The sequence below is a fragment of the Ischnura elegans genome, chromosome 4, assembly GCF_921293095.1.
Source record: "Ischnura elegans chromosome 4, ioIscEleg1.1, whole genome shotgun sequence".
NCBI classification, from domain to species: domain Eukaryota; kingdom Metazoa; phylum Arthropoda; class Insecta; order Odonata; family Coenagrionidae; genus Ischnura; species Ischnura elegans.
The window spans coordinates 112080979-112105739 of NC_060249.1; the positions used below are offsets into that span (position 1 = coordinate 112080979).

Genomic DNA, 24761 nt, shown 5'->3' on the forward strand with positions numbered 1-24761 from the left:
AAGACCTCGATTTGGGTCTTCCAAATCTAGTAACCAAACCCATTTCTCGTAAAAAATGTACATCATTCGGTTTGCTATTAGAAAAGTATTAAGATCCATTTCAACGTCGCATAGTGACGGTTTTTTTATAGCTGGCTGTACAGCTTCTGTCGGTGTGATTTCATCCGCATTTTCTACGCTCTCATCCTCCTCAATTTCTTCATTTTTTTTTCGAACTCCGTATAAACTTTGAATAGCTAACACATCATCCTCATCGAGATCTAATTTATATCCATTCATGTATTGTGCATACATGATAGCATTCTGATTAAGAGAATGAGATATGCCTAAAGCATGACCGATTTCATGCACCAAAACTTTGTACAAATTAATTTCATCGTAACCAGTTCTATTATTTAATTCATAATAGAAATTTTCATCCATATCGATGTGAATTTCAACGGTTCGACCATCACTTTTAGGATAATCTGCATGAGCAATAGCGCCTCCTCTCCCGTTAAAAGAGGCAGGACATAATCCTCCCTTTTTAAAATTTTTATGTGTAAGACGAGTATTCATAATTACTATGTCTGGATTGTCTAAATCATGCATGAAGATTAGATTTGTATTTCTACTCCAAGCATCGAAAGCTGCCCTTGTCAGTTCTTGAAGTTTGGCATTTGCGAAAGCGTAACGCCATTTTAATACAGATTTATTCCACTTATAGTAAAAGAGTGAGTAACTTATATCATCTGGTACACCACAGCGCGGTTTGTTTATCAAGTTCATTGTTTCCTCATTAAGCTCCCCATCTATGCTGAGGTTGTTATACTCTTGAAAATTTTTTATAGCATCCTTAACTGATTCGAGCCTTACTTGACTTATTTCTGTTGTATTCAAGTTAAGATAACCATATTCGCTAAGGTAACTCACTACGCATGCTGTATTATTAAGTGTGTGATTTTTCCCTAGTGAGAAGAAAAATAAATTTAAGAAAATGAGCAATTTCATCATTCTGCACATTTCAGAGTCTTTTTAAGAAATGAGCTTTATAACGAGTGACCATTTCAATTTGTAATGCGTTTTTTAAATTATGAAAAAAGGTGAGCGAAAAAATAAAAAAAGACGCCTGCAAATCTTCTATAGATATTTCAACCGACAAGTTAAGCAATCCATTCGCAAAGGCGGTGGACCATCTATTTGCGTTCTTCCCTTGTTATAATGTTCGGTACATTTTTCATATCTCCAATCCCTTATACCCCGTCTTTCCATTAATCGCGTCATTTGACTTGGAGCTATTTTTAACACCAGCGATGGAGGAAGATGGGCAATCTCAACGTCAGTTAGTTTTGAAATGCAAGGATACTTCAAGAATTTCTTAATTGTGGAATCCACTTTGCTAAAAATCTCTTCGAATGAAGGGTTTGCTGCCTTACTCGTATTTTTGCTTCTCATAGGGGTAGATGAAAGTGAATGTTTCAAAGGACATTTTGTCTCATTTTCAGCGACTTCTGAGCTTGCACGCTTTGTTTTATACTGTACGAATTTATAAATATCTTCTTCTTTATCCGGTTTTTTAAAAATAGGGGGATTATTCAGCTTACACTCGCATTTCCCACATTCGATATTTCTTTTGAATCTAAATCTCGCCATTTCCTCTGAAATTTTCTTTTCATCCAATAATGGTGGGATATCCGCATGATTTTTCCCACAAAAAAATTCCATCAAGAATTTTTCGAAGACCTTCGCTTTAGCTCTCTCATCAGCCAACTCACCATCCATTGGTAGGTTTCCAACACCATCCAAGCGGTTGCTGTTCATGATTGTAAATGAGTATCCCGCTGAGGAGAGTTCAGTATTTATAGCAACTTCACAAGGTCATATTTTTTTGCGTGTTGCGAAGAAAACAAGCATCGAGTATTTCAGCAGCGATAAAGACAAAAAATTCTTGCTGCCTATCAAGAATCTGGAAAGGCCTCTCCATATGATCTTTTGCGGTCTACTTTATAATGACCCCAAGGGAGGGTGTTTATTCCATCCTCACAGACGAATCTCTTATCATCGTTTGCACACAAAGCAGTTTTATTTATTTCAACGGTGTGTATTTGATGTTTCTGCGACCTTATTAGTGTCATTTTCCTATATAATTGAATTTTTTCTTTCAAACATGTGACATAGTCATCAAATGTTAAGGATTTATCGATTACATTCTTCTTAATACCTTTGGCACGCTTTCCTTCCACATCACCTTGAACACGGTAGGAATATAATTTACTTCTCAGTCCTACAAAATGAGTCATTATCTTTCCTCCACATTCATCCTTCATCTTACCAATGACTTTAGCGTTGTTCGCTGAATAGCATGGATGATCTCTAGGATAATTGGAAGTATCATAGGAAGATAAGTCTTTGACCAAATCGGTATAAAAATCATCAGACATTACTTCAACAATATAACTATCTGTATCCATGTACATGAGATCTACGTTATTCCCATACTTCGGTTTAAGATTTTCGTAAAAAAATTGGTACATAAGTGTTTTTGAAAGATCCAGAACAGCCTGTCCTATATACCACGGTTTATACATTTTAACAAAATTTTTCCTTTTATGAATCGCGACTAAATTCTCTGAATAAATTGTGCGATCAATGAAGAGTGAACTAGATATCACTTTATCAAGTCTTTTGGGATTGCAAACAAGTTCAAGGTCAATCCTTTTTCTAACATTTTCCATTGTTTTTCCAAAAACGGCATTGTTCATTAATTTGTAAAAATCTCTATCAAAGTCATTGTTGGCCAATTTGCGTTTTTGTGAATTAATATCAATATAGGTCTTCATCCAAGGCGATTGTTCAAATTCAATGACCCGATGTATCTTTTTAAGCTTCAGACCAAAAGAAAGCGCTTGCTTCAGTCCTCTATAGTGAATCACATATCGCTCTTTATGATCAAGCGTAGTCATTAACTTTTGATGTTTCCCAGTTGGTGGAATTTTCTTCTCAGGACAGAAGGGCAAATCAGAGTGCAAGTCATGCAGTTCGCTAGGATATTCCAAATCCACCTCTAGAATATATCCCTTGTTGGAATTGTCTGGAACATTCATGACATCTACATGGTCTATCCATTGAAAGTTGGACTTTGGGAGAGGTTCTGACAACGCCCAACCATATAAATTGTTAGCATCTACGTATGCAATATATCTGGAATCTAAACTAGGGTTGAATTCCTTCATATGTTTATTATTAGCTTCGGAGTACCTTTTAACACACTGGCTTATACCACCACGAATTCCCTTCTCCATCATAAGTATCATATCATAATCTGTTAAAAGATGAAGTACCACCCCTGTGTGCTTCAACATCGCATCAAAAGACAGTCCTGGTGCGGTATAATACCAACCAGGATCTAACTCATATGTAGATAAACATACGTCTCTAAAATTTTCAAATACATCTGCTAATAACAAGACGTCTGTTAGCAAATATAGGTCAGAATATCCCCCCAGAGATTTACACTGGAATTCGTTCCAAACCGCCTGAGCAAATTCATAGTCATCTGAACTAATAGTTTCCTGGGTAAGGGTGCTGTAAAACTCATCAATATTAGGTAATCTATCCTCACCAAGCTTTTCCCACGAATCCACATACTCATATGGGAAGATACCTTTACGCATCACGAGATCACTTTTATCACCAAAATTCTTGGATAATCTCGTAAATTTATCTTTTGGGATCGAGCTAACCAATTTAGATAGGGATGTCCCTAAAAACCTAAAGCTATCAATGAAACGATATGAAAAAGTCTTATCTACATTTTTTCCAAACGAAATGTACTTCTCTTCATTATTAGGGATGCATGATATTTTCATCTCATCACAGCCGAGATGTGGGACAATCAAATGAGCATCATAATTTGAAAGATTATGAATGAAAACAGGTAGGTAGTCAGGCACTTGGAAATTCACGTTACAACTCTTATGAGCCGCCCCACGAAATTTACCCGTTAAATGATCATGATCTTTCACTCTATCCGAACCGAGCTCATTTTGACATATATGACATATTTGTGCTGAAATGAAAGCAACATTCTCACTCTCGGTCAAAGTATCAATAGGTATTATATTTTTATACTTATTTCGTGCAAAGAGAGCCATTTGCTTCAGCTTTTCAAGAAAAATATCTACCGCACCTTTACCTCGGTAAAGAAATGGTTCGAATACTTCTCCAGTATCTGATACCATAAGCATGCAGAAGGACATGACTTCATGCTGGTGCTGCTTATTTGTATATGAATGCTCATCATTGGGAGAGCAACTCAAATGTTTACTAAGGATGCATTCAAAATCAGCGTATACAACATAGGGAATTCTGACGGAATGTGAGAAGTTTTTGAATTTCAAGATGTTGTCATCAGCAGTTGGAACTATTATTTTTGTTGGAGAATTTCTACAGCAATCAATATTATGTTCTCTGAGAGTATCACTCGAATAGCAAGGTTTAAAACAGCGTTTGCATACGTGTAACGCATTTTTATGTTTTGACATTTGTGATCGAATCAATCTACCAAAATTTTTGATCCAGCAGAAATGCGTCTTGTCCTTCTTAACAAGGTAGAGAAGATCGCGGTGGTCATCTAACTCCTGATCAACAACTTTAATTGGATATACATTATTTTTTTCATCAAGACCGAAAACATTTATTGAAATTGAATTTTCATGCTCAAACTTTGAAATTTTTGATAATTCTACTGGATGATTAATGCAATCCCAATTGTATCCTTGATAAAACTCTATATTATTATATTTTGAAAGGCGTTCGGGATGACACTTTATTTTCTTCCCCCATATGGCGTACTTGAAGCAGAAGGCATCCTCATTCTTTACGTTGATAACTGAGTGGGTGAGTTTAATTTTAGCAGGAAGGTCAATGAAAGATGACCCTCTTAGCGGGATGTATCTATTTATCCGTAATTCGAGGCCGATTATTTCACTTAGTGACCAACCTGATCCCTTAGATGAGCTTTCTGATTTTTCTTTCAACAATTTCGCAAATAGTATTTCTAAAATTTCATTCACATCATCTGCTTCAAAAACTTTAACATTTTTTGTTTTAAACCATCTATCCTGTGTTTCAACTCTTTCTTCATTCTTATCATTATGAAATTTAGCTTTCACCAGTATGTTTATTTTTAATGCTGTATCTTTGAGATAAATTCTAATTTTCTCTAAAAGTAAATCCTTTTTGCTGTTTAAAAAAATTACCAGGTCTGTATGCTCCCCACCTGCACTCACCCAAAAGGTTTTAAGCCGTCCTTTAACCGCTGATTCAATCTCTACAATTGAAGAAGAAGCGTCAGCTCCTCTTCCAACTTGTCTGATTGCATGGCGGTGATGAACTTCCGACATCTCATGGCCGGCTCTGTACCTTGGGTGGTAATAGACGTAGCATACCGGGCATAGCACCATCTCTTCCATTATCGTCTGGTTGGTTTTTCCAGTGGAAATGAAATTCTATATATGAGAATTAGGCTTTATACATAAGTAACCTAACGTGTATTTGAGGGTTATTTTAAATGAAACAAGATTATTCAGTATGGTCATTTATAAGCGAAGACATGTATTATTTTAATTTTTTACAATAAAACAACTGAATTATCCTTTCTGGATATTTTTAGCCCAACGCCCCATGCGTCGGCATTAAAGGCCTCGATTTCGTCAAGAGTGAGGATGAAATGCTTGGGGAGGAATATTTTCCTCTTTGCATTTTCAAAATTTATCTCCGCTATTATGCTGCTCCCATATTTTGTAATAGTGGGAGAAAGTTTCTCCACCTCATATGCCAGACCCTCCTTAAGCTCCTCCTTTTTCAAGAATTTTGCCTCCTCCTGCTGCGTAAGCAACTTGATCTTCAAAGCGTCCATCTGAAGTAGATAGAATAAATGAGCATTTTAGCAGTTTTTCTAGCTAAATCCTCATAGGACTTGAATTTTTATACATTTAAAAACTAATGATATGATTTTACTCACGCTATCGTTGAGGATTGTGAGGGCAACTGCTGGTGTTGGAAATTATCGGGAACTTCTTCCTTCTCCTGGCTTCTTTCTGCTGATGCTGGTTCTGCTGCTACTTTCTGTGGTACCGTAAGGCGTTCTTGCTGTGAGTATGGTTGTGAGAGCTCTGCTATACCTTTATATACTGAATTTCCCCCATCCCATCGGGGTGGGTGGAGTGAATTGTTTTTCGACCTCTAGGTAATTTACGTCAATCGCACAGCCGGTCATCAATTTTTATGAGGGCCGATTGCTAATCTTAATTGAAGGTCTCTGACTTCTCCTTCGTGCGTCAATGCCCCAACCGATCGTTCGAGGGTCACTCATTAATCTTTATCACCCGTCTGTCTCCGCTTGCTTGCGTCAATCGCACAGCCGGTCATCAATTTTTATGAGGGTCGATTGCTAATCTTAATTGAAGGTCTCTGACTTCTCCTTCGTGCATCAATGCCCCAACCGATCGTACGAGGGTCACTCATTAATCTTTATCACCCGTCTGTCTCCGCTTGCTTGCGTCAATCGCACAGCCGGTCATCAATTTTTATGAGGGTCGATTGCTAATCTTAATTGAAGGTCTCTGACTTCTCCTTCGTGCGTCAATGCCCCAACCGATCGTACGAGGGTCGCTCATTAATCTTTATCACCCGTCTGTCTCCGCTTGCTTGCGTCAATCGCACAGCCGGTCATCAATTTTTATGAGGGTTGATTGCTAATCTTAATTGAAGGTCTCTGACTTCTCCTTCGTGCGTCAATGCCCCAACCGATCGTACGAGGGTCGCTCATTAATCTTTATCACCCGTCTGTCTCCGCTTGCTTGCGTCAATCGCACAGCCGGTCATCAATTTTTATGAGGGTCGATTGCTAATCTTAATCGAAGGTCTCTGACTTCTCCTTCGTGCGTCAATGCCCCAGCCGATTGGGGTCGCCAGCATGAAATCTTGAAGCTGTGGGGGGACCGACCTCAAGGTTTACGCCTCCTCAGACCATCGGCCCTGTGAGCTCATTGGGTTGAGAGTTCCTCCAATAGCTTCATCCTTAGATATCGAATAATGTCACGTGGGACAGTCTTATATATACGCTGTGTAAGAAAACACATCATACATCCACCATGGCATCATTCCATTGCGTTCAGGCAACCATTTACCACGCATTGGATACGCGGTCGACATCGAGGGCCACAGTGTCCATTTGCAGATGGTGTCGGATTCGTCTTCAATATATTGAACTTTCGCATGTGGAAACTAGGCACTCAATTTATTCGTCCCGCCTACGTATTCCACGCTTTGTTTGCGATCTGTGTGATGGACCTCTAATTACTGTTGATCAGCCAGCGCATAGGTGCTCCACGTGTAGGCCTATGGCTGAGGTGTGGAATGGATCGCGGAACGAAGTTAACTTCTGTTTAGCTCCATACTACTGGGGGTATGCAGAGGATGATTCACCGAGTGATATGTCATTTGACGACCTCGTTTCGGCGCTGTTTAATGAGGCGGAGGCGCTTGATTTAGCGCGGAGATTGCCATCACATTCTCCACCGCCTCCGCTTATCCCCATTCCACAGATTGGACGGGTGGAGGCACTTGATTTAACGCGGAGATCGTCATCACATTCTCCACCGCCTCCACTTATCCCCATTTCGCGGATGGGGCGGTCTTACGACGAGGAGACATCATCTCTACCGTCCACAGCATCAGCAGCATCGGGGCGTTCAACACCACCACCGCCCATATCTCGCCTGAGCAGGCCATCCACAACTCAACCATCACCACCACGCCCTACAACTCAGCCGGCGACATCACCATCCCTGCTTGCGGTGCAACCCCCCACATCACCAGCACCGCAGCCGACCTCGCAACCGTTGACGTCTCCATCCCTGCCTGGAGCACATTCCCCCACATCTCCGATGCCGGATACTCAACCTCTTGCTGTAACACCACAGCTTGAAGTTGAGTCGCCCGCATCGCCACCACCCGATACCGAAGGTCTTTGCTCACCATCACCTCCATCATCCCCAGAGCCTACAAATCCACCGCCAAGATCTCCTTCCATTGTTATTCAGTCACCGAGATCATCGGAGGACGATGTGCAGTGGATCCCATCGTCACATTCGCGTGCGTCCTCGGAGGCTCAAGTTCTTGATATGCCTGTTTTACAAAGTGATGGAGCTCACTCAGCTTCTACGTCTGTTATAAAGTCACCTATGAAAAGACTCTCCATTGATGATGAGGTTCCGAAGAAAAAGGTGTGTAGAGATCCTCGGGGGATAAGAGGGAAAAAAAATTTACATGCACTTTTGTGAGGATTCATGTTGTTTTGGGAGTAGTTTTTTCAGTTAATATTTTTTTGTTTTTTCATATTTTTTTAATATCATGATACAATTATTTTTATTGTCTTTAATTTTTATATTATTTCTTGAATTCCTAAATATGTGATTTGTTCCTAAAACTGATTTTTTTGAGAGATTTGTGAATATTTTTCATTTTATTTGATTTTGTTTCAATTTAGTTTCGATGTTCATTGTTTTTTCTGTTCCTCTTTTTTTCATAATTTGTCTTGAAAAATATATAACATATTCAATCTTTTTTGTTGAAATTTTATTCCTTCAAATTCCTACTCATATTCCTCTCTTTCCGCTGATTATTTCAGAAATTGAACACATTTGTGAATACGACGACCGCATTGTGCAGGCCAGCTATGGTGAAGTTTTGCCCACTAAATTTGCAGTTGCTTTCGGTCAACGCTGTTGTGCGATGCATTCATAAAGTTCGCGAAGAAGATTCGTTACCAAGGATAGAGAACCTTTGCCAAATCCTTCCCATCCCCTTCAGATTTTTTGACAAAATATTTTCCCAAATACTCATGTCTCTGTATTCTCAAGATGGTCCTCCGCAAATATTGGTACAATACTGTTGCCTTCCAATGAGTTTCTCATATTATCAACACTTGTGGGAAAGTTATTTCATTTATACATTTTCCATTAATAATTATTCACAGACCGGTCTAGACTTATATCCCCATTATGAATGCCTCATGTGTTATAAATTGTCGAGGAATCGAAGAAACGCACATAAATATACAATTTTCCAAAAAGTACCACCATGGACAACACCGCATGAAATTTTGTGGGGAAAAAAAATACATAAGGATGTGAGAGATGCCACAACGCAGACTGAAGAATTATTGTATTGATATTATGAAAATAAATAATTATTGTTATCCATTCTTTTAATTTATCACTTGACCTCTACACCCTCAGACCATCATCACCAAGATTGTGACTGTCTCAGTATTCCCATTGGAAAGAGAGGAAAATAAGTGGGAATATGGAGAAATAAGTTTGAAAAACAATTTAATTCATTTCTCTTTCCTCACTTATTTCAGAAATTCAACGCATTTGTGAGCAAGATACTCACAGAATGCAGGCCGGCTAAAGTGAAGTTTACCCCACTGAGTTTGAAAATGATTTCGATTAAGTCTCTTGTGCATTCCATTTATGAAATTCACCCAGTAGAAGATTCATTACTGAAAAACCTTTGTCGATCCCTCCCTATCCCATCCCGTTTTATTGATGAGCAGATTCCCCATAATTTCATTAAACTGTTTACTCAAGAAGGTTCACCGCAGATATCTGTTCAATTCTGTTGTCTGCCACTTCAAGTCTCCTTTTACGTGTACCTGTGGGAAAAGTATTTAATATATACTTTTTCCATGAACAATTATTCCCAGACCGGAGAATACAGATACCCTCATAACGAATGCCTCTACAGTTTCTCATCCTCTAAGAAGTCGCGAGTGGTGCATACAAAATTAAGTGTTCCAAATGTGCGAGCATGGCCAACGCAGCAAGAAGTTTTTTTAGGGGGAAATAAAATTTTTAAGGATGTGAGAGATTTTGCAACGCAGACTGATGAATTGTATTAATATTATGAAAATAAATAATTATTGTTATCCATTCTTTTAATTTATCACTTGACCTCTACACCCTCAGACCATCATCACTAAGATTGTGGCTGTCCCAGTATCCTCAGTTCATCCACGAGACGTTTAGATTTTCGATATTCATTTGTTTTACCAGATGGCAGCACCTTCGAGGAAAAATTCAAGATGGCGGAGAATCCAAGATGGCGACTGTCCCAGTATCCTCATTTTTACACTACTACCGGTTTTGTGACATTTCGTTTCCTTTGTTTCTTATTTGTAAATACAGCTTTCGATAACATATGCACAATGAGACCGAATAAATACCAAAGCAAAATTAAGTTTTATCGCCGCAAGGATACGTTTGCATACGTTTAATAAACGGCTGAACCGTAATTTGCCCTAAAGATCCACAAATTTAGCACATTTTCGGTGGTAGTCATCAAGAGTCCACTTCCTCATATTAGGAACCTAACATTTTTGGCCATCATATTAATTGGATTCGATAATTCTTAATACCAATTTTCTATTATTAGAGTATTCATATCAATTCATTTCCTCAATTTGAAAACTAATGCCCTCATAGCAATTATTTTAACTGTTTTATTCGTATTTTTTAAATATCTTGGAGAGGTCCGGGACAGGGATCTATAGCCATCATCCACTGGATACCACGTTTATTGACGAATGGCATTAGCGCGATAGAAATGGCATTTCATTCATTACGTGGGGTGTCCCCTTTAAGACGGGATGGAGGAGTTAAAGCGGATAAATGGAGGATGTGGCTGAGATTTAAAAAAAATGTAAAAAATAAGGGAAAGGTTAATCGATGAAGCTAATAATTATTAATTGATATGGTGCACTTTGCCGGTCAATAGGGTTTTTTTATGGATAATAGACGAACATTCATTTATTTTTATCCCCACGATTATGAAATCAGGAATGGTTTAAATTAAGGAGATAGGTACCATTAGACCATTTATAACTCGAGAACGGCGGCACCGATTGTAATGATATTTGGTTCTTTAGACTCGTCTCAGCCATAATGACAGATTAAACATTTTAAAAATGGGCAAAGTTTACGAAACAATTCAACTTGAACAAAGGGTTATGTTTTTAGGAGTAGGTAACCATGCAACGGTTATCAAGCTGGCCAACACTAGACGATTTGTTTTGTTTTAACCAATTTTATGACTGAGCTTATTAATAAATTTAAAACATATAAATAGTTAAAACATATTTAAAATGTTAAAATAATATTAAAATAATTTAATTTGAGCAAATCTAGGGTCAAGATGAGTCGTCAACAAACATGTCACTGTCGTGTATGTAAACAAATCTCCAAGGAATTGGTGGCTATTGTTAATGGCCGTGCTCTTGTATGAATATAAAGTCTACAGAAACTTTGTAATAGCTTGCATAATTCATATGAGTGGGGAAGAAGCCAAGGAGTACAAGTAATTTCTTTTTTCTACACTGAGTTAGGTACAGAAATTAGGCATATAAAACAAACGAGACAAATTAGATGTTAAGTAGTGCATTTGATTTTCCACTCGATGTCAGCACTCGTCAGAGCCTCATTCGTATCCCTCCACAACCAAGTTTTTGTGTTTTTCTTCTAACAATTAACTTTACCTAACTCTGTTGAGGAAAAAATCACTTGTACCCCTTGGCTTCTCAACCCCTCACATAAGAGAGTAAAATCCGAGATTTCCCAAGTGAAACGTTCGGAAACACCCAAACAAAATACAAAAACAGAAAAGTCTATCGGGTTTTATTTCACCGGTTAATGTTCTCTACCTCTCCCGACGCTTCGAGCAGCAACTTGCTGTTCATCCTCAGGGGATCTTCTGAGTGCCGTTTCTCAAATTTAGCCTCATAGAAACGTCGGGAGATATATGGTGCACATTAACCGGTGGAAACCCCAAGAAACTTTTCTGCTCCTGATACGCCGGGGAAGCCTAAGATCACACAAAAATCCTAAAGGATGAGGTAGCCCTGGAGAAGAAACCTGTCCCACCCCCAAATACCCTTCACGTGCAAAATTCGCAATACTGCTAGCCACGCATGTGGCTAAGTCTGGGATGATCTCTACCCTCACATGTCCATACCTCGGTTTGAATCATTGATTGCACCAGAGAGCATGGTATGGTATGGGATTTGGAGGATGCGACCGACAGCTTAGGTAATTTGCGCCATGAGGGAAGGGTAGGTAAGAAAGGGCGGAGAGAACCCCGGCGTCGGCATTAGCCCGCTCTTAACGAAAGGCGCTAAGGGGACCACAGCTTATCGTCCCATCTAACAGAAGGAGTATTGCGCTTGAAATGTCCTCCACATAGCATACAAGCAGGGATCGGGCAGTCCCCGAAAATTCTCTGCCTCCGCCCGGATTTGAATCCGAGCCCACAGGGTGGGAAGCCACCACACCTCCCCCGATTCTCCTGACGCACGCTGACAGCGAGACTGCTCTGCACCCTAATTTACTGCCCAGCAGCCAACACCCAACCAATTCCCCCTTCACGTGAGCCGCGCTGTTTTCGACCGTTCCTCCATTCTCTCAAACGCGCTCTCCCACCCTCACAAACTGATACAAGCTATAAAACGACCCACCTCACGCCGTCTCCTCGCTGATGATTGTCTCCTGAAGGTAATTAATACCGTCATGTGTCAATCAGAACCGACCCACGACTTGAATGGTGAAAATGTGGTTATTTGAGAGGGAAATTAAGAGACAGAAAACGTAGGGTGAGGCCAAAAAAGAACCCAAAGAATGTTGAGGAAGGTGGAGTGATATCAGCACTTAAGCATAATCATTTTCTCTTAAAAAAGATTCACTCAGTCCCACGAGTTGATGTCACCACTCACAATCAGATGAATCCTTATATTTTCTCGAAAATAAGAGGGTATTTTCGAATGTAACTTTTAAAAAAACTTAACCACCATTAGATGCTCCGTACTGAAATAGATAATTGTAACTAATAGTGTTATAATTTATTTCGCTGTTTTACCGACCTCGTTAGAAAGTCCATAGATAGAAGAACATTTCACTTCTAATATGAAAACACGATATGAATGCAACTGAGATTATGAACATTGGATTACAAAGTTGTATCGGGCGCTCATGGGTTAAAAATATTATTTTACAGATAACATACTCCAAGGATGAACAACAAAAATCCAAAATATTCAAATTATAAAACATTCAAAATATGAAAGTCTCTTCACCAGGAATGATAAAAAGTTCAAGTTCTCATCAATAATTCCATTCAGTCACGGATGACACAAAAACTAAAAGCAAGTATTCAACTATCAAAACATCGAAAACATCGCGAAATAAATGTAACTATAATATTACTGTACATTACATCTTGTATTTTGTTTTGAGACCTTTCACTCACACAGAGCACTAGTGACACGTTTTTTTACTGAACGTAATGAGTTACTTCGACGGCCTGAACGCTTTCAATTATTTCACCGCAAATGTACATACATGATTTGGCCCTCAATATACAGCCAGAATTGCCAATCGAAAAGTAAATATGAGGTGAGTTGCTTGAAAACTCACTCATAGGACCTAATATGCTCGTTAACCTCGAAATGAGGTGGGAATTCCAACTGAAAAACCTCATGTCAATTTTGTGAAACACTTCGGTTACATCTATTTTAGTTAAAACTAAAATATACTATCTTCCTTCTGAAATCAAATGACATCAAATGTATGTTGAATAAAGAATGTAAATGATTAATAATTTATTCCTTTTTTGGCAATGAGGAAATAGAAAAAAAGTTAGACCAAAACAGTTTGCAACTTTAGGCTAAAGCCTCTAACACAATGATATATCGCACTGAATCCATAAGGATGAACATGCCATGAAGGCAAACTAGTAATATATGATATGAAATCTCAAAAGAATAAACAAGATTGCAGTTTAATGCAGCTGAACAAAACAGAAAAAAGGGTCAAGAATTTTGATTCATTCCTTGACTTAAAATTTCAGTTTGAAATAAAAATTTAGTATCATGCAATAAGAAATATGAATTCAAATGAAAAGTGTAGGTAAGGAAATAGTAAGTCAAAAACATGCCATGTTGAAAAAAAATATTCCAAAGATTAAAAGGCTACTTTGACCCTTTGACAAAGTACTACCGGGATATTTCGCGTATTTCATTCTCTGCGCAGTTCTCTCTATGTTGAGTATACTTTCCGAATGCTCGCATATGAAATAACGTCACGTGATTATGGCTGGACAAGAGAAGTGGCTATCGTTATGCGCCTTTATAGCAGTTTTTGGTGCCTCGTGGACCACCGAAGCTTTCTCTCCACGTGTCCGGCCCTCGCTGACCGTACCGTCCGGGTCACCTTGGGTACCCTAACAAATGGTCTCCACCCTTTAACTGTAACACCCCCTCTTATTCCCCCACCCGGTCCAGACTAAGACGCGGCTCTGCTTCGACGTCCGACGCAACAAACACTGCGCTCGTGAGGAGGGCGAGTGCACAAAAGGCTTCATGCACATTCAAAGCAATTCCAACGTAGCGACCACAAAGGTACCCTAATGCGCGAGCGAAGTCGACAACCCGACAATGCAACGCGATAAAGGGATGCAAAGGGGGAGGGGGAAGTTACGGTAACTAGGATGTGAAAACGGGATCCGAGGAAAAGTCTGAACTCATTAGAGGGAGGGAAATTGAGATTCCAAAATAACACACGCTCGGATATTTCGTTCATCATTCCTTTGAACGCAAAGCAAACGCATACATTATCTCCAAACTTTCAGTATTTGTATTTTCCGTAACGTTTCTATGCTAAAAAAAATAATCTATATAAATTGTGTACGGTGCTTTTTCAACATTTCATGGTAGGTAAACAGAAAAGCGTCGAACCAAATATATGTGAGGACAAGTACAGCTCAGGAAGTCCCTATGGACTCGTAAGGAAGGGAAAAATATAATTCATGATATACTCTCCTCATTAAAACAAGGATAATTGGTTAAAAATAATACGGAAAATTTATGCATGACAAGAAATCGCAAAGCATGAAACTTTTTGAAGTACTGCGTGGGAGGTCTAGGTAGGTTTGGGAGGTAGGGACGGAATGTCACAACGATTACGCATAGGAAGAACCGAATATTTATTTGCATTGAATATTCAAGAACACGTTTTCCTCAACAGCCAAAAAAGTTAGGTATTCATGGGAATGCAGTGAAAAGGGGGAAAAGTAGCGAATATCGGGCAGAAAGAAAATTTTGGAGCTCATTCAAACGCTAATTGTTCAAAACGTTTGTCTAATTTGATCCTCCAATGAGCCACTTTAAAAAACCTCTCGATCCGATCCAATTATAAAAACGTAAAAGCTTTTCAACGTTTAGGTGCTGAACTGCCACTACTTTCAGGGTGATACAAAGGATAAAAGAAACAGGTAAGAACATAGCTTTTATTAACTACACTTCAACATCTTTGTAGAACTCTGAGAAGAAAGTGGTCACTGAACGAGTCACTGCAAACGTGAAATATATTTAATATTGGACAGAGATTGAAACAAAATTGAAGAGATCAGAGGAAAAAGTTCTAATGTACGAGGGACTTTTTTTCAACCTGCGATGGATCATGAGCAGAAAACGAAGTGAATGATTAAAAATTATTTCACTGCTAAATGTTGAGCACGCTTGTGGTATCCTTTCGAAATAATCACCTCGTCAATTGAGGTATTTATCGTGCCTGCGGACAAGTTTTACTATTCCCTCTTCAGAGGATGTTGTCACCAGTGACCTCCTATGAATTTTGCATTAGTTCTGAAGCTCAAAGACTGATTGAAAACCCTTCCTTCCTAGCCAATTCTTCACTTCAGTGTTAAGATGGAAGTCACACGGCACTACGCCGACATTGCACGGCGGATGATCTAAAATGTCCGGTTGAAATTACTCAAGGAGCAGTTGGGCTGCATCAACGCTGAGATGACGGTCGTTGTCATGGATCAGATCACTTCTTGAAGCCATCGTGTCTCCTCTTTTGTTTTTAATGGGAATGGACGTAATGTTTCAGACTGTTTCACATTCTTGCCATAGTGCATTAAAATTTTTCTTTCATCGGCATAAAGTTCGAGGCATGTCAATGGTGAAGCCATTCGCATAGTTTTCAGGCAGTCGCCCCGCAGTGCACACTTGGCGAGAGAATCGATTGAGGCAGTGTAGTTAATGAGATCGCTACTGACCTTAAAATAAAAACTTAAGATCAGAAATGACTTGAGCGTGTGGTGCGGAGGATGCGCTGTTGCCCTATGCGTGCAGTACCCGCCTGTCGCCTGTATGGTGTTTTTGCTGAGCTATCGGAGGTCGAAAATAAAACGTCCCTCGTACTTCTTTCGAGTGATCCTAATCTAAAAGTTTAATTCCCTCTGTACAGCTGCACCTTTGTTTCACTGAGGAAATGTGCCATCATCATTATTTCACAATCCTAAGATTGGTTTTATGCAGCTCTCCATTCCTCTCCCCTATCCGCTAGCCTTTTCAAAGCTTCGTATTTTTTCTCTTTAACATCCTTTATAACCAGGCCTACGTAACTCATTCGGGGCCGTCCCTTGCCCTTCTTTACTTCCACCAGTCCTTCTACGATTGTTTTCATCCGGCCATCAAGTCTCATAATGTGGCCGACTAAGTTCTCCCGTTTTCTGCTTAAGGTTTTCAGAAGACTTCTCTTTTCTCCCACTCTTCTTAGCACTTTCTCGTTACTTACACGGGAAATATGTATACAAATATATTTCCGGTTATCAAAACATCTCTATAAGCAAGAGACCATTCATTTCTTTTCCCCTTAGAGGTTTTTACGCATTCATTAGTTCCGTAACAAGCTAATGATTTCAAAATTTTTGCCAGTGATTTCCAAACTTTTTGCCGGCCTCAAATGAGCTATTCGAAAAATATCTCGTTCCAGTTCCTCTCTAGGTTAAACAAATTCCAGGAATTCAATGTAATTAATAATTCCAGAAATCCAATTTTGGGCAGGAATTCATTAAATTCCTCGACAGCACATGTAAGGCAGAAATTTTCAGTTATTAATAAGATCATGGGAAAATGAAGAGATTGTTAGTATACCGTGTAAATAATGACTTGAAAGTCGTTATGGGAATCCAAAAATATTCTTATAAATCATCGTTACAGTAGTTAGGGGATGAAAACTTCTTTATATAGATTCACTGCCCTCAGAAATATATCCCAGAATGATAATTTAATGATCAAACAGACCTTTGCGAAGAGATGTTCCGGGAAATGTTATAAATATCTATATAATATATAGATATGGCTATAAAGCGAGTTTAAAGATCAGTTAAGCGTAATATAAGCTGCGAAAGGATCTACGAGTATTTATATAATCAAAATTCCTTATCCAAGGTCTGTGCAGGTTTTAAATTTATTTAATCGCTCTAAGACATTGAAATTAAGGAATTAAGTATAAATGGCCACTCAGTCAAATTAATTGAAAAATGATTAAAGGCATAACATTTCTCATCCTAAACTCCCCCTAAGAATATAGGTACTTAAAAAAAAGCCAAGAAATAACTGTGGAAGAGAAAATTGAGATTTTAAGCTGCCGCTCATTGTGCTCAAGAAATAGTAAAGGAGATAACTAAAATCAAGATGGATAACCGTGATCAGCCTTTAATGCTCAGCCATATTACAATAACTCTTTACCATGAAAATTTAAATAAATTAAAGTCCATTTAGAATATAATTTTAAAGCTAATGCAAATTTATGAGTACAAAATTCGTTGTTAATCAATCAAACTAAAATACATAGCCTTCGATACCCGCAAATAGAAAATTGTTCGAACAAATTCCTATTTTTAGCGGTATAAACGTACTATTAATTCACAGGTGTTTCTCATCAGGCGGATGTCCAGGGGTAGGTTTAACTTACTGTGACTATTAAACTTCTTAAATGATTATAAACGCCTAAAATTGAGGAAAAACTGGATTTAACATGGTCAAATTTGAAACCGGCACGTAATCCTCTCGTACGAATTTTGGAAAAACTAACTTATAATTTGAAAAACGTCCCAGGAACTCCAGAGAAAGTTTTTTGTGCAAAGTAAAATGTTTTTATAACTCAATCAGACGGGTTATCTTCCTGTTGAAAAAAAATCCAGTGATATAGATGAACAGAAGCCGTATGAGAAAGTTCCGAACTTTTTTTAAAGATTTAATGAACTCCCACGAAGGCACTGAAAGTCTCAGTGTTCCAGCTAAAACGGAATTTAATATCATAATTACATCTTTGACAGGGATCTCAAAAATAACATGCCATTGGAGAAAGTTTTACAAAAAGCACTAGTGACCTTTATAAGTTGGCCAGTAAAGTCGCCAATGTCAATGGAAAAAAGAGGTTCCTTCAAAGTTTCATCGATATTTCCTCGAAAAATGAAAAAATGAGGGTTGAAAATAGACAATGAGTTATGACAAAACTACGGAATGATACAGAAATACACTTTTCAGATCCGATGAGATTCAGGAACATTAAAAAATTCTTTGACTTATTAAAGCGCCAAGTCACACCGAACTCGACTGAGATCGTAAAAATAAAAGGTAGAGCGGCATCAATCCTGTTTTCTCTAAAATTTTGTCGATTTAACCACAGTTGGTCTTTAAAACGTCTTCCCTCGCTGAGGCACATGGCGTTGGAAACCACCAGAGGCTAGTGGCCTAACCGCCGTGCTGCCTTCGAGGTCTTCAGATACTTCCGCTCGGTTCAGTTGAGGTCGAACCCGGGAAAGCTCCCGTCTATCAGGTGAATACATGGCTACTACAATAGGTCCGATCGTTCCCAAGCTTCTCCACAGACCCATTGTTCGCGACCAACCCCCCGCGATTAAACAAACGACGTGGGTGCGGTGGACGGCGGATGGAGCCCTCTAACCCTTAGGATTCAAATACCAAGTCCACCCCGAGGGGATAGCATTGGGCAGCCCCGAGGGGTCGCAACGGTTTCCTTGAAACTCCTGCAGGGTACACAACTCAGCCCTTAGAGTTTGGCCATTACGGAGAAGCATGATTCATGTTGCCACTGCTGTAACATTCTAATCGGTTTCCGATTTCAATTGACTTAGGAAAGTTTTCAGTAAAAAAATAACTTTTTCGTCCATAAAATTAAATTCATTCGTCGTAGGAATATAAATGTATTAATTAGTATATTTTTTGTCTTCAAGTATTTTGCAGCGCACGTTTTTGATTAAACTGATGTATTTGGCATTTCTCAGGCATGTTAGCTTGGGTTTGGTTCATACCAGGGATGGTAAGTGAAACGAAACAAAAATTTTTCGTTTCCACCCAGAGGGAAACGAAAACACGAGGCCTGGGTTTAGTTTCGTTCCCACACGAAATTAAAATCGCCAAGGAGTTCATTTTCAACCCAGAACGAAACTTTACTCCCGGAAACGAAACGAAATTAATCGAAACTCCTCTGCTCATGGTTAAGTTTCGATCCCAGAAGTTGAGTAGAGGGGGGTAAGAGGAAATAGTTTCGACCCATTACGTTTGATATGCGTGTAGAGAGGCTAAAACATTGAGCTTAAAATTCAAATGATCAGTTTGCATTCACCGTTTTCCTGTTAGTGGTGAAAAAATGAGTTCTCCATGAATCTAATGGTGGTAGGCCGAACCGCGGCTTCATTCAACCATACTTCGTACTCGGTGTGTGGGTCGAAACTAATCTGTTAGAAGATAAAGTACGTGGTCCCTCCGGTGCAAAACATTATCTGCATTTCGTTTCGCCCCAGACGTTTACTTTAGTTTCGACCCGAAGTAGTTTTGACTCCGATTTCGTTTCGACCCTAAGTTTAGCTCCCCAGGTTTAATTCTTTTTCGTTTCGTTTATACATTTCGCTCCCGGGAACGAAACTATTGAAATTTTACTGGTTTAGACTTTCATTTCGTACACCAGCCACCCCGGGTTCATACCCCGTTGGTTTCATACGAAGATAAAGGATCAGTTTATGCTGCTATCTACTGATATATATTTCTATGTCAATTATTTCTCAGCACCAAAAATAAAATGAACGTAATCCCGTAATAAATCAGCTGGTTAATCATTTCATAAGAACATGACTGAAATATTTCAAGGAAAGAGTACCTACGTTGAGCTGTAAACAAAGATAGCATCACGGTCTGTAGCGATGCTTGCTTTAGGCGTATTGCAATCTCTTAAGTAGCGTTCACAATAAGTCCATGGCAGAATAACCTAATTTTAGAGGTGAGCCAATTAAAGCATATACAGATATCAACTAACATGCCACAAAAAAATATGTTCTATTACCATTGATATGAAATCCATAAAGGGTAGTTTCCCGCAATATTTATTCCCAATTCACAATCAAATATGTTTCAATATTACATGGAGACTTGTCGGGACGTGTAAAAAGAATTGGAAAAAGATGTGAACTAGGAAAAATACTAAAGAAAATTATAACTAATAAGAAGTAATGATGCATCCCAAATTATTTTTTATGAGTCGCCTTTGCAATTATTTCCTTTCCACCACGAAACTGTTTAATATACTTACGCCTGACTTGGCGTTATCTGGATATTGAAAATAGTGTGCTTCCTATGTATACTGTTCCTTATAGTGCAATGAAATTAATCCATAGGTCGCCTGTTGCCACATGATATTTGCAAAAAAACTGAGAGGGAAAGTGGTAGAAAATTATCATAAATTACAGAGTTTCATAGCATAGTGTAACCATAAGAAACTTGAATCTGTTGAATATATTTTTAGAGTTGAATATATCTTAAAAATATGTAATCATTTCTTAATTATTGGAAAGAAAACATCCTCAAAGTTAGGCAATTTATCATGCTTAAATTTAATGGGCCTTAATTTTACTCAGAGTTGTTCTAAAATTCTGACTTCCATCATCATATAAAAAATTAACACTTTACTAGCTCAATTATAATGTTCACTGTTTGGTGCTGAAAAAATTACACAAATCCGGAGGTTTTATGTATTGGTGATGCGATTAGGGAAAAAGTAACTTCAATTTTATTCCGACTCAATAATCATTTTTCTCCATAGCCTCAGCAAAATTTAACTGAGATTTTACGAGCGTCATTCAATACTTATACAATAAATTATTCATTCCCAAGAACTAAACTTACCTGTGATTTTACGAAATGATTATTTATACCGGTCTTCACGCAAGAGCTCAGGGAAACGGATTGCGAAAGACATTCTTAAAGGGGATGTAACGCTCGAATGATTATTTTTTCCCTTATGAATACCCCAGCTGAAAACTTCTTTCTTGGGAAAACTTTACATAGCATTTGATTAATACACTGATGAACTTCAATTTTTACCCAAATTCTTTATATTCCCATGGAATTGCGAATCAAAGCACAAAAAATAAAACAAATGAGTCGAAGTGAAATTACGAGTCTTGCTACATATTACGTAACAGCACCCATAATTTCGCAATCACGCCATGTTAGTTAATGTCGGTATTTGTTTTAATCACTCGTCTCTGAACTTAGTTTATACTGATATGACCAATTGTAAACTTTCCTATATAAACTCGATTGTTTCAGGCTTAACTTTGTGAAAATCAAAATCAAATCAAATCGTATATATATAAGGTGCAATACTTTGGAGGAAAACTTCGCTACAGACAGTCGTAATATATTTTTTCATAGATAAACGTTGGTACTGGTCTCTAAAATGTTTTTCCGCATACTCTAAGGAAAGCATAAATCTGCGAATTAATTACGAGACAACGTCATGTTTGGAGTTGGTGTTGAGGAATCGATGACGTAAGGGTCATTAGCCGTGATGAGTTCTCCGGCGTAGGAAACGTTGGCCATTTTAAAGTCTTGACGCCCAAAAGCCATTAATATTGACAAACATGGACCACAAAATTTTTAATCACTTGACGAATAAAGGGCGATTCCACGCGTCACGGACTTACCGTCACAATGGGTTTTTGAACTTTTAAGAACACACGTAACGCGAACGGACTGACATACAAACCTTTTTCAACATCCAAATTGCTGCACAATGGTGTGAAGTTTAACTTTGGTTGATGCAATACTTTGTCTTGAAAAATACAGGACTTACGTGACTTAAAATTCACTGTCACGGACTGACAAAAATGAAACGAACTTTCAGCTCAGAGTAAAACCTCTAAGGTTTGCTCTGAAACAAAGAGTGATCAGAGCTTCAGTAAAATACATGTCAGAACACCAAATGCAAATTTCATAATGCTGCAAAGCCCATTACAATAACTAATTTTACAGAGGAGTAATTCCTCTTGAAAAGCATCGTCACGGACTGACCAGAAATGTCACGGACTGACTTTTGTGATTCCCTTCTGGTATAAATTTATTCACTGCCAAAGAATTTTACAAAATAACTTCTTTAATTCAAAATAAAGAAAACATATTTGTGCAAAAACCCTTAAAATCATTCAAAATAATGAACGAACCTCAAAATAGAAAAAAATTCTTTATTACAGTGGCCATAAAAATCAATTAGCGCAACAGATGTTTTTTGCGCGTAGATGACTCATTAAATTTAGTATGAGGCTAAAAACTGTGGTGAGCACATAATAAATTTCTCTTATCACAGGCACACGCGACTCATGCAAGTGTCAGCACTTAATAACGAAAGTCTAGACTTTATAGCACAAATTTTGATCCATATCAGAGCCTCCAACCACTTTTTTTATTTAACCAGTCAGTATGACATTTACGTGGAATTGCTCTAAAACAAATAATAGATAAAACAAAAATTAACTCTGAAATATTTTCTTGGATTGCTACACAAAGAGATTTTGGAACTGATTGTTAAAAATTACTGAATATAGAAAAAATAAAGCAGGAATGTAACTGATAAATTCAGGCTTTACTGATACTTCTCCATACTGGAAATAATGAATTTAAAACTTTCGAAGGTTCACTATCATTTAATTATGGGAACGACCCGGGTTTCGTAACTTGGTTTCATCGTCTGTACATTGTTACATCGTTTGTTATCAACGATGTAACCAAGTTACGAAAGCCGGGTCGTGTCCATAATTAAATAATAGTGAACTTTAAAAAGTTTTATTTCTTTATTTCCAATTAAAGCATGAATATTAAAATAAACAATTAAATATTTCGGCAAGTGGGTACCTTGAGAGCAGGTGAGAGCACAGAGCAGCATCCACCCAAGATATCCTCCGAACTGACCCATATTCGCAGCCATGTGCCTCCTTTGATACCCAGGTGACAGCTTCATGTTTCCCTTCTTCACGGACGCCCGTTGTCCAAATCCACGCGTCGTATCCTCCTGCAGAATCACAAGTCACTAAAGCAATCCATGCTGCAGGAAATAGACTCCGGACACAAGAACATACCCCCAAACTGAAATCCAAGGTTCTCTATAGTCTCACTGTGTTGTCGCACACAAAACACAAAAATCACGCAATCACTGCCTTCTCCCTCTTCCGAAATCAAAATACCAATGGTAAATATAAAATACTACGTGACAGTAGAAGTAATTTCGCTTCGAACGCGATTTTTTTCCTTCACTGTAAGTTGAGTCAATGATTCAAATAGAAAAATGTGTATTTTTTACAGAATTTCACCGAGAAAATGATCCGAGGGTGAACACTACACAGCGGCAGCTTCTTCCGCCCAGCCACTGACGGGATTAAACCGAAGTAAATTCACAGGCTGCGCCACTGATAACATTTACGCTGAGATGTTCTCCAAAATTCACACAACGCTCTTTTTTTCTTCCGCGGTAGTGGTGGTGTCTAAATGACATAAATATACATTTTTGGCAGACAATGGCTACCCAATAAATTTACGAAAAACATAAACGATTTACAACGATGACAACACAAAAGCTTCTCTTGCCAATCGTCCAACGTATGAAAGACATCCACCACTTCCCCAAAACGTATACCTAAGACTTGAGTTTATTCTTTATTAAATAAATACTGAGATTTCTCCCGAAGTATTCACAACTGGGGCTCTAGAAAATGTGTACGTATCTCGATGACCGATGGCGCTTCGAATTTTTGGAACGGCAAGGAGGGGAAGGTCAAGCGGTAATGAAGACTACAAAAACATCCCAGCTAGGCTAGTGAATACTGCTCCCGCAGAAATTCACAAGTCACCGCGTAGTAAATTGCACAAGGGGAATCGGTCGCGAGGAAATATCAGCAAATCAGCGTACAAAACCCCTTGTACTCTCTCTGAGAATATTTGTAAAGGAGCTGAATGGAACGGTAGATCTTATATATTAATTTAAAATTTTCTGATATATTTAGCCATTTTCAAACATAAAAGTTACACTAAAGCTAAAAAACTAGGCAATTGACAATAATAAAAAACACTTACTAGGACACACGAGTGACAAAAACAGGACTGTATCACTAGGTATTAGAGAAAGAGATAGGTTTAAAATGGAATAATGAAGAATACACCGCCAAAGCTCTTTCCTTTGAGTAGAGCGTTAATTTCTGAGCCGATTTCTCTAAAACTAATATTACGGCTACCCCCAGTAATTTTCTCTCTCTACCTCCTACCGCGCTTAATAGAGACCATTGGAGTTAGAATAGAAAGATATCTCATACTTCAACCATCTCAAATCTGCAAACATTTATCCTTCCTCATTAAACTCTACCATACACTCTTCTGGCGTGACTTTTATGTGGGTAATTTGGCGTGAAGATAGATGGCGGAATTTAGGAAGAAAAGCAATGAAATATCAGGAATCCGAGATGCTGAGATATTAAGAAAACCTATACTGGTTCAAACAAATCAAAAAGTTTTTGAAATTTATGTC

The 24761-nt window shown here is 38.3% G+C and overlaps 1 protein-coding gene across 1 annotated transcript in view; it reads right to left on the bottom strand.

Annotated features, from left to right (window-relative positions):
* The window catches only part of LOC124157893, a 212487-nt gene extending 188676 nt beyond the window's left edge, over nt 1-23811 (bottom strand). Inside the window, exon 1 of the mRNA XM_046532959.1 lies at nt 23099-23811. Coding sequence (XP_046388915.1) covers nt 23099-23204 — 106 coding nt within the window. The 5' untranslated portion in view covers nt 23205-23811. The remainder of the gene's footprint in view (nt 1-23098) is intronic.
* Nucleotides 23812-24761: the final 950 nt, after the last annotated feature.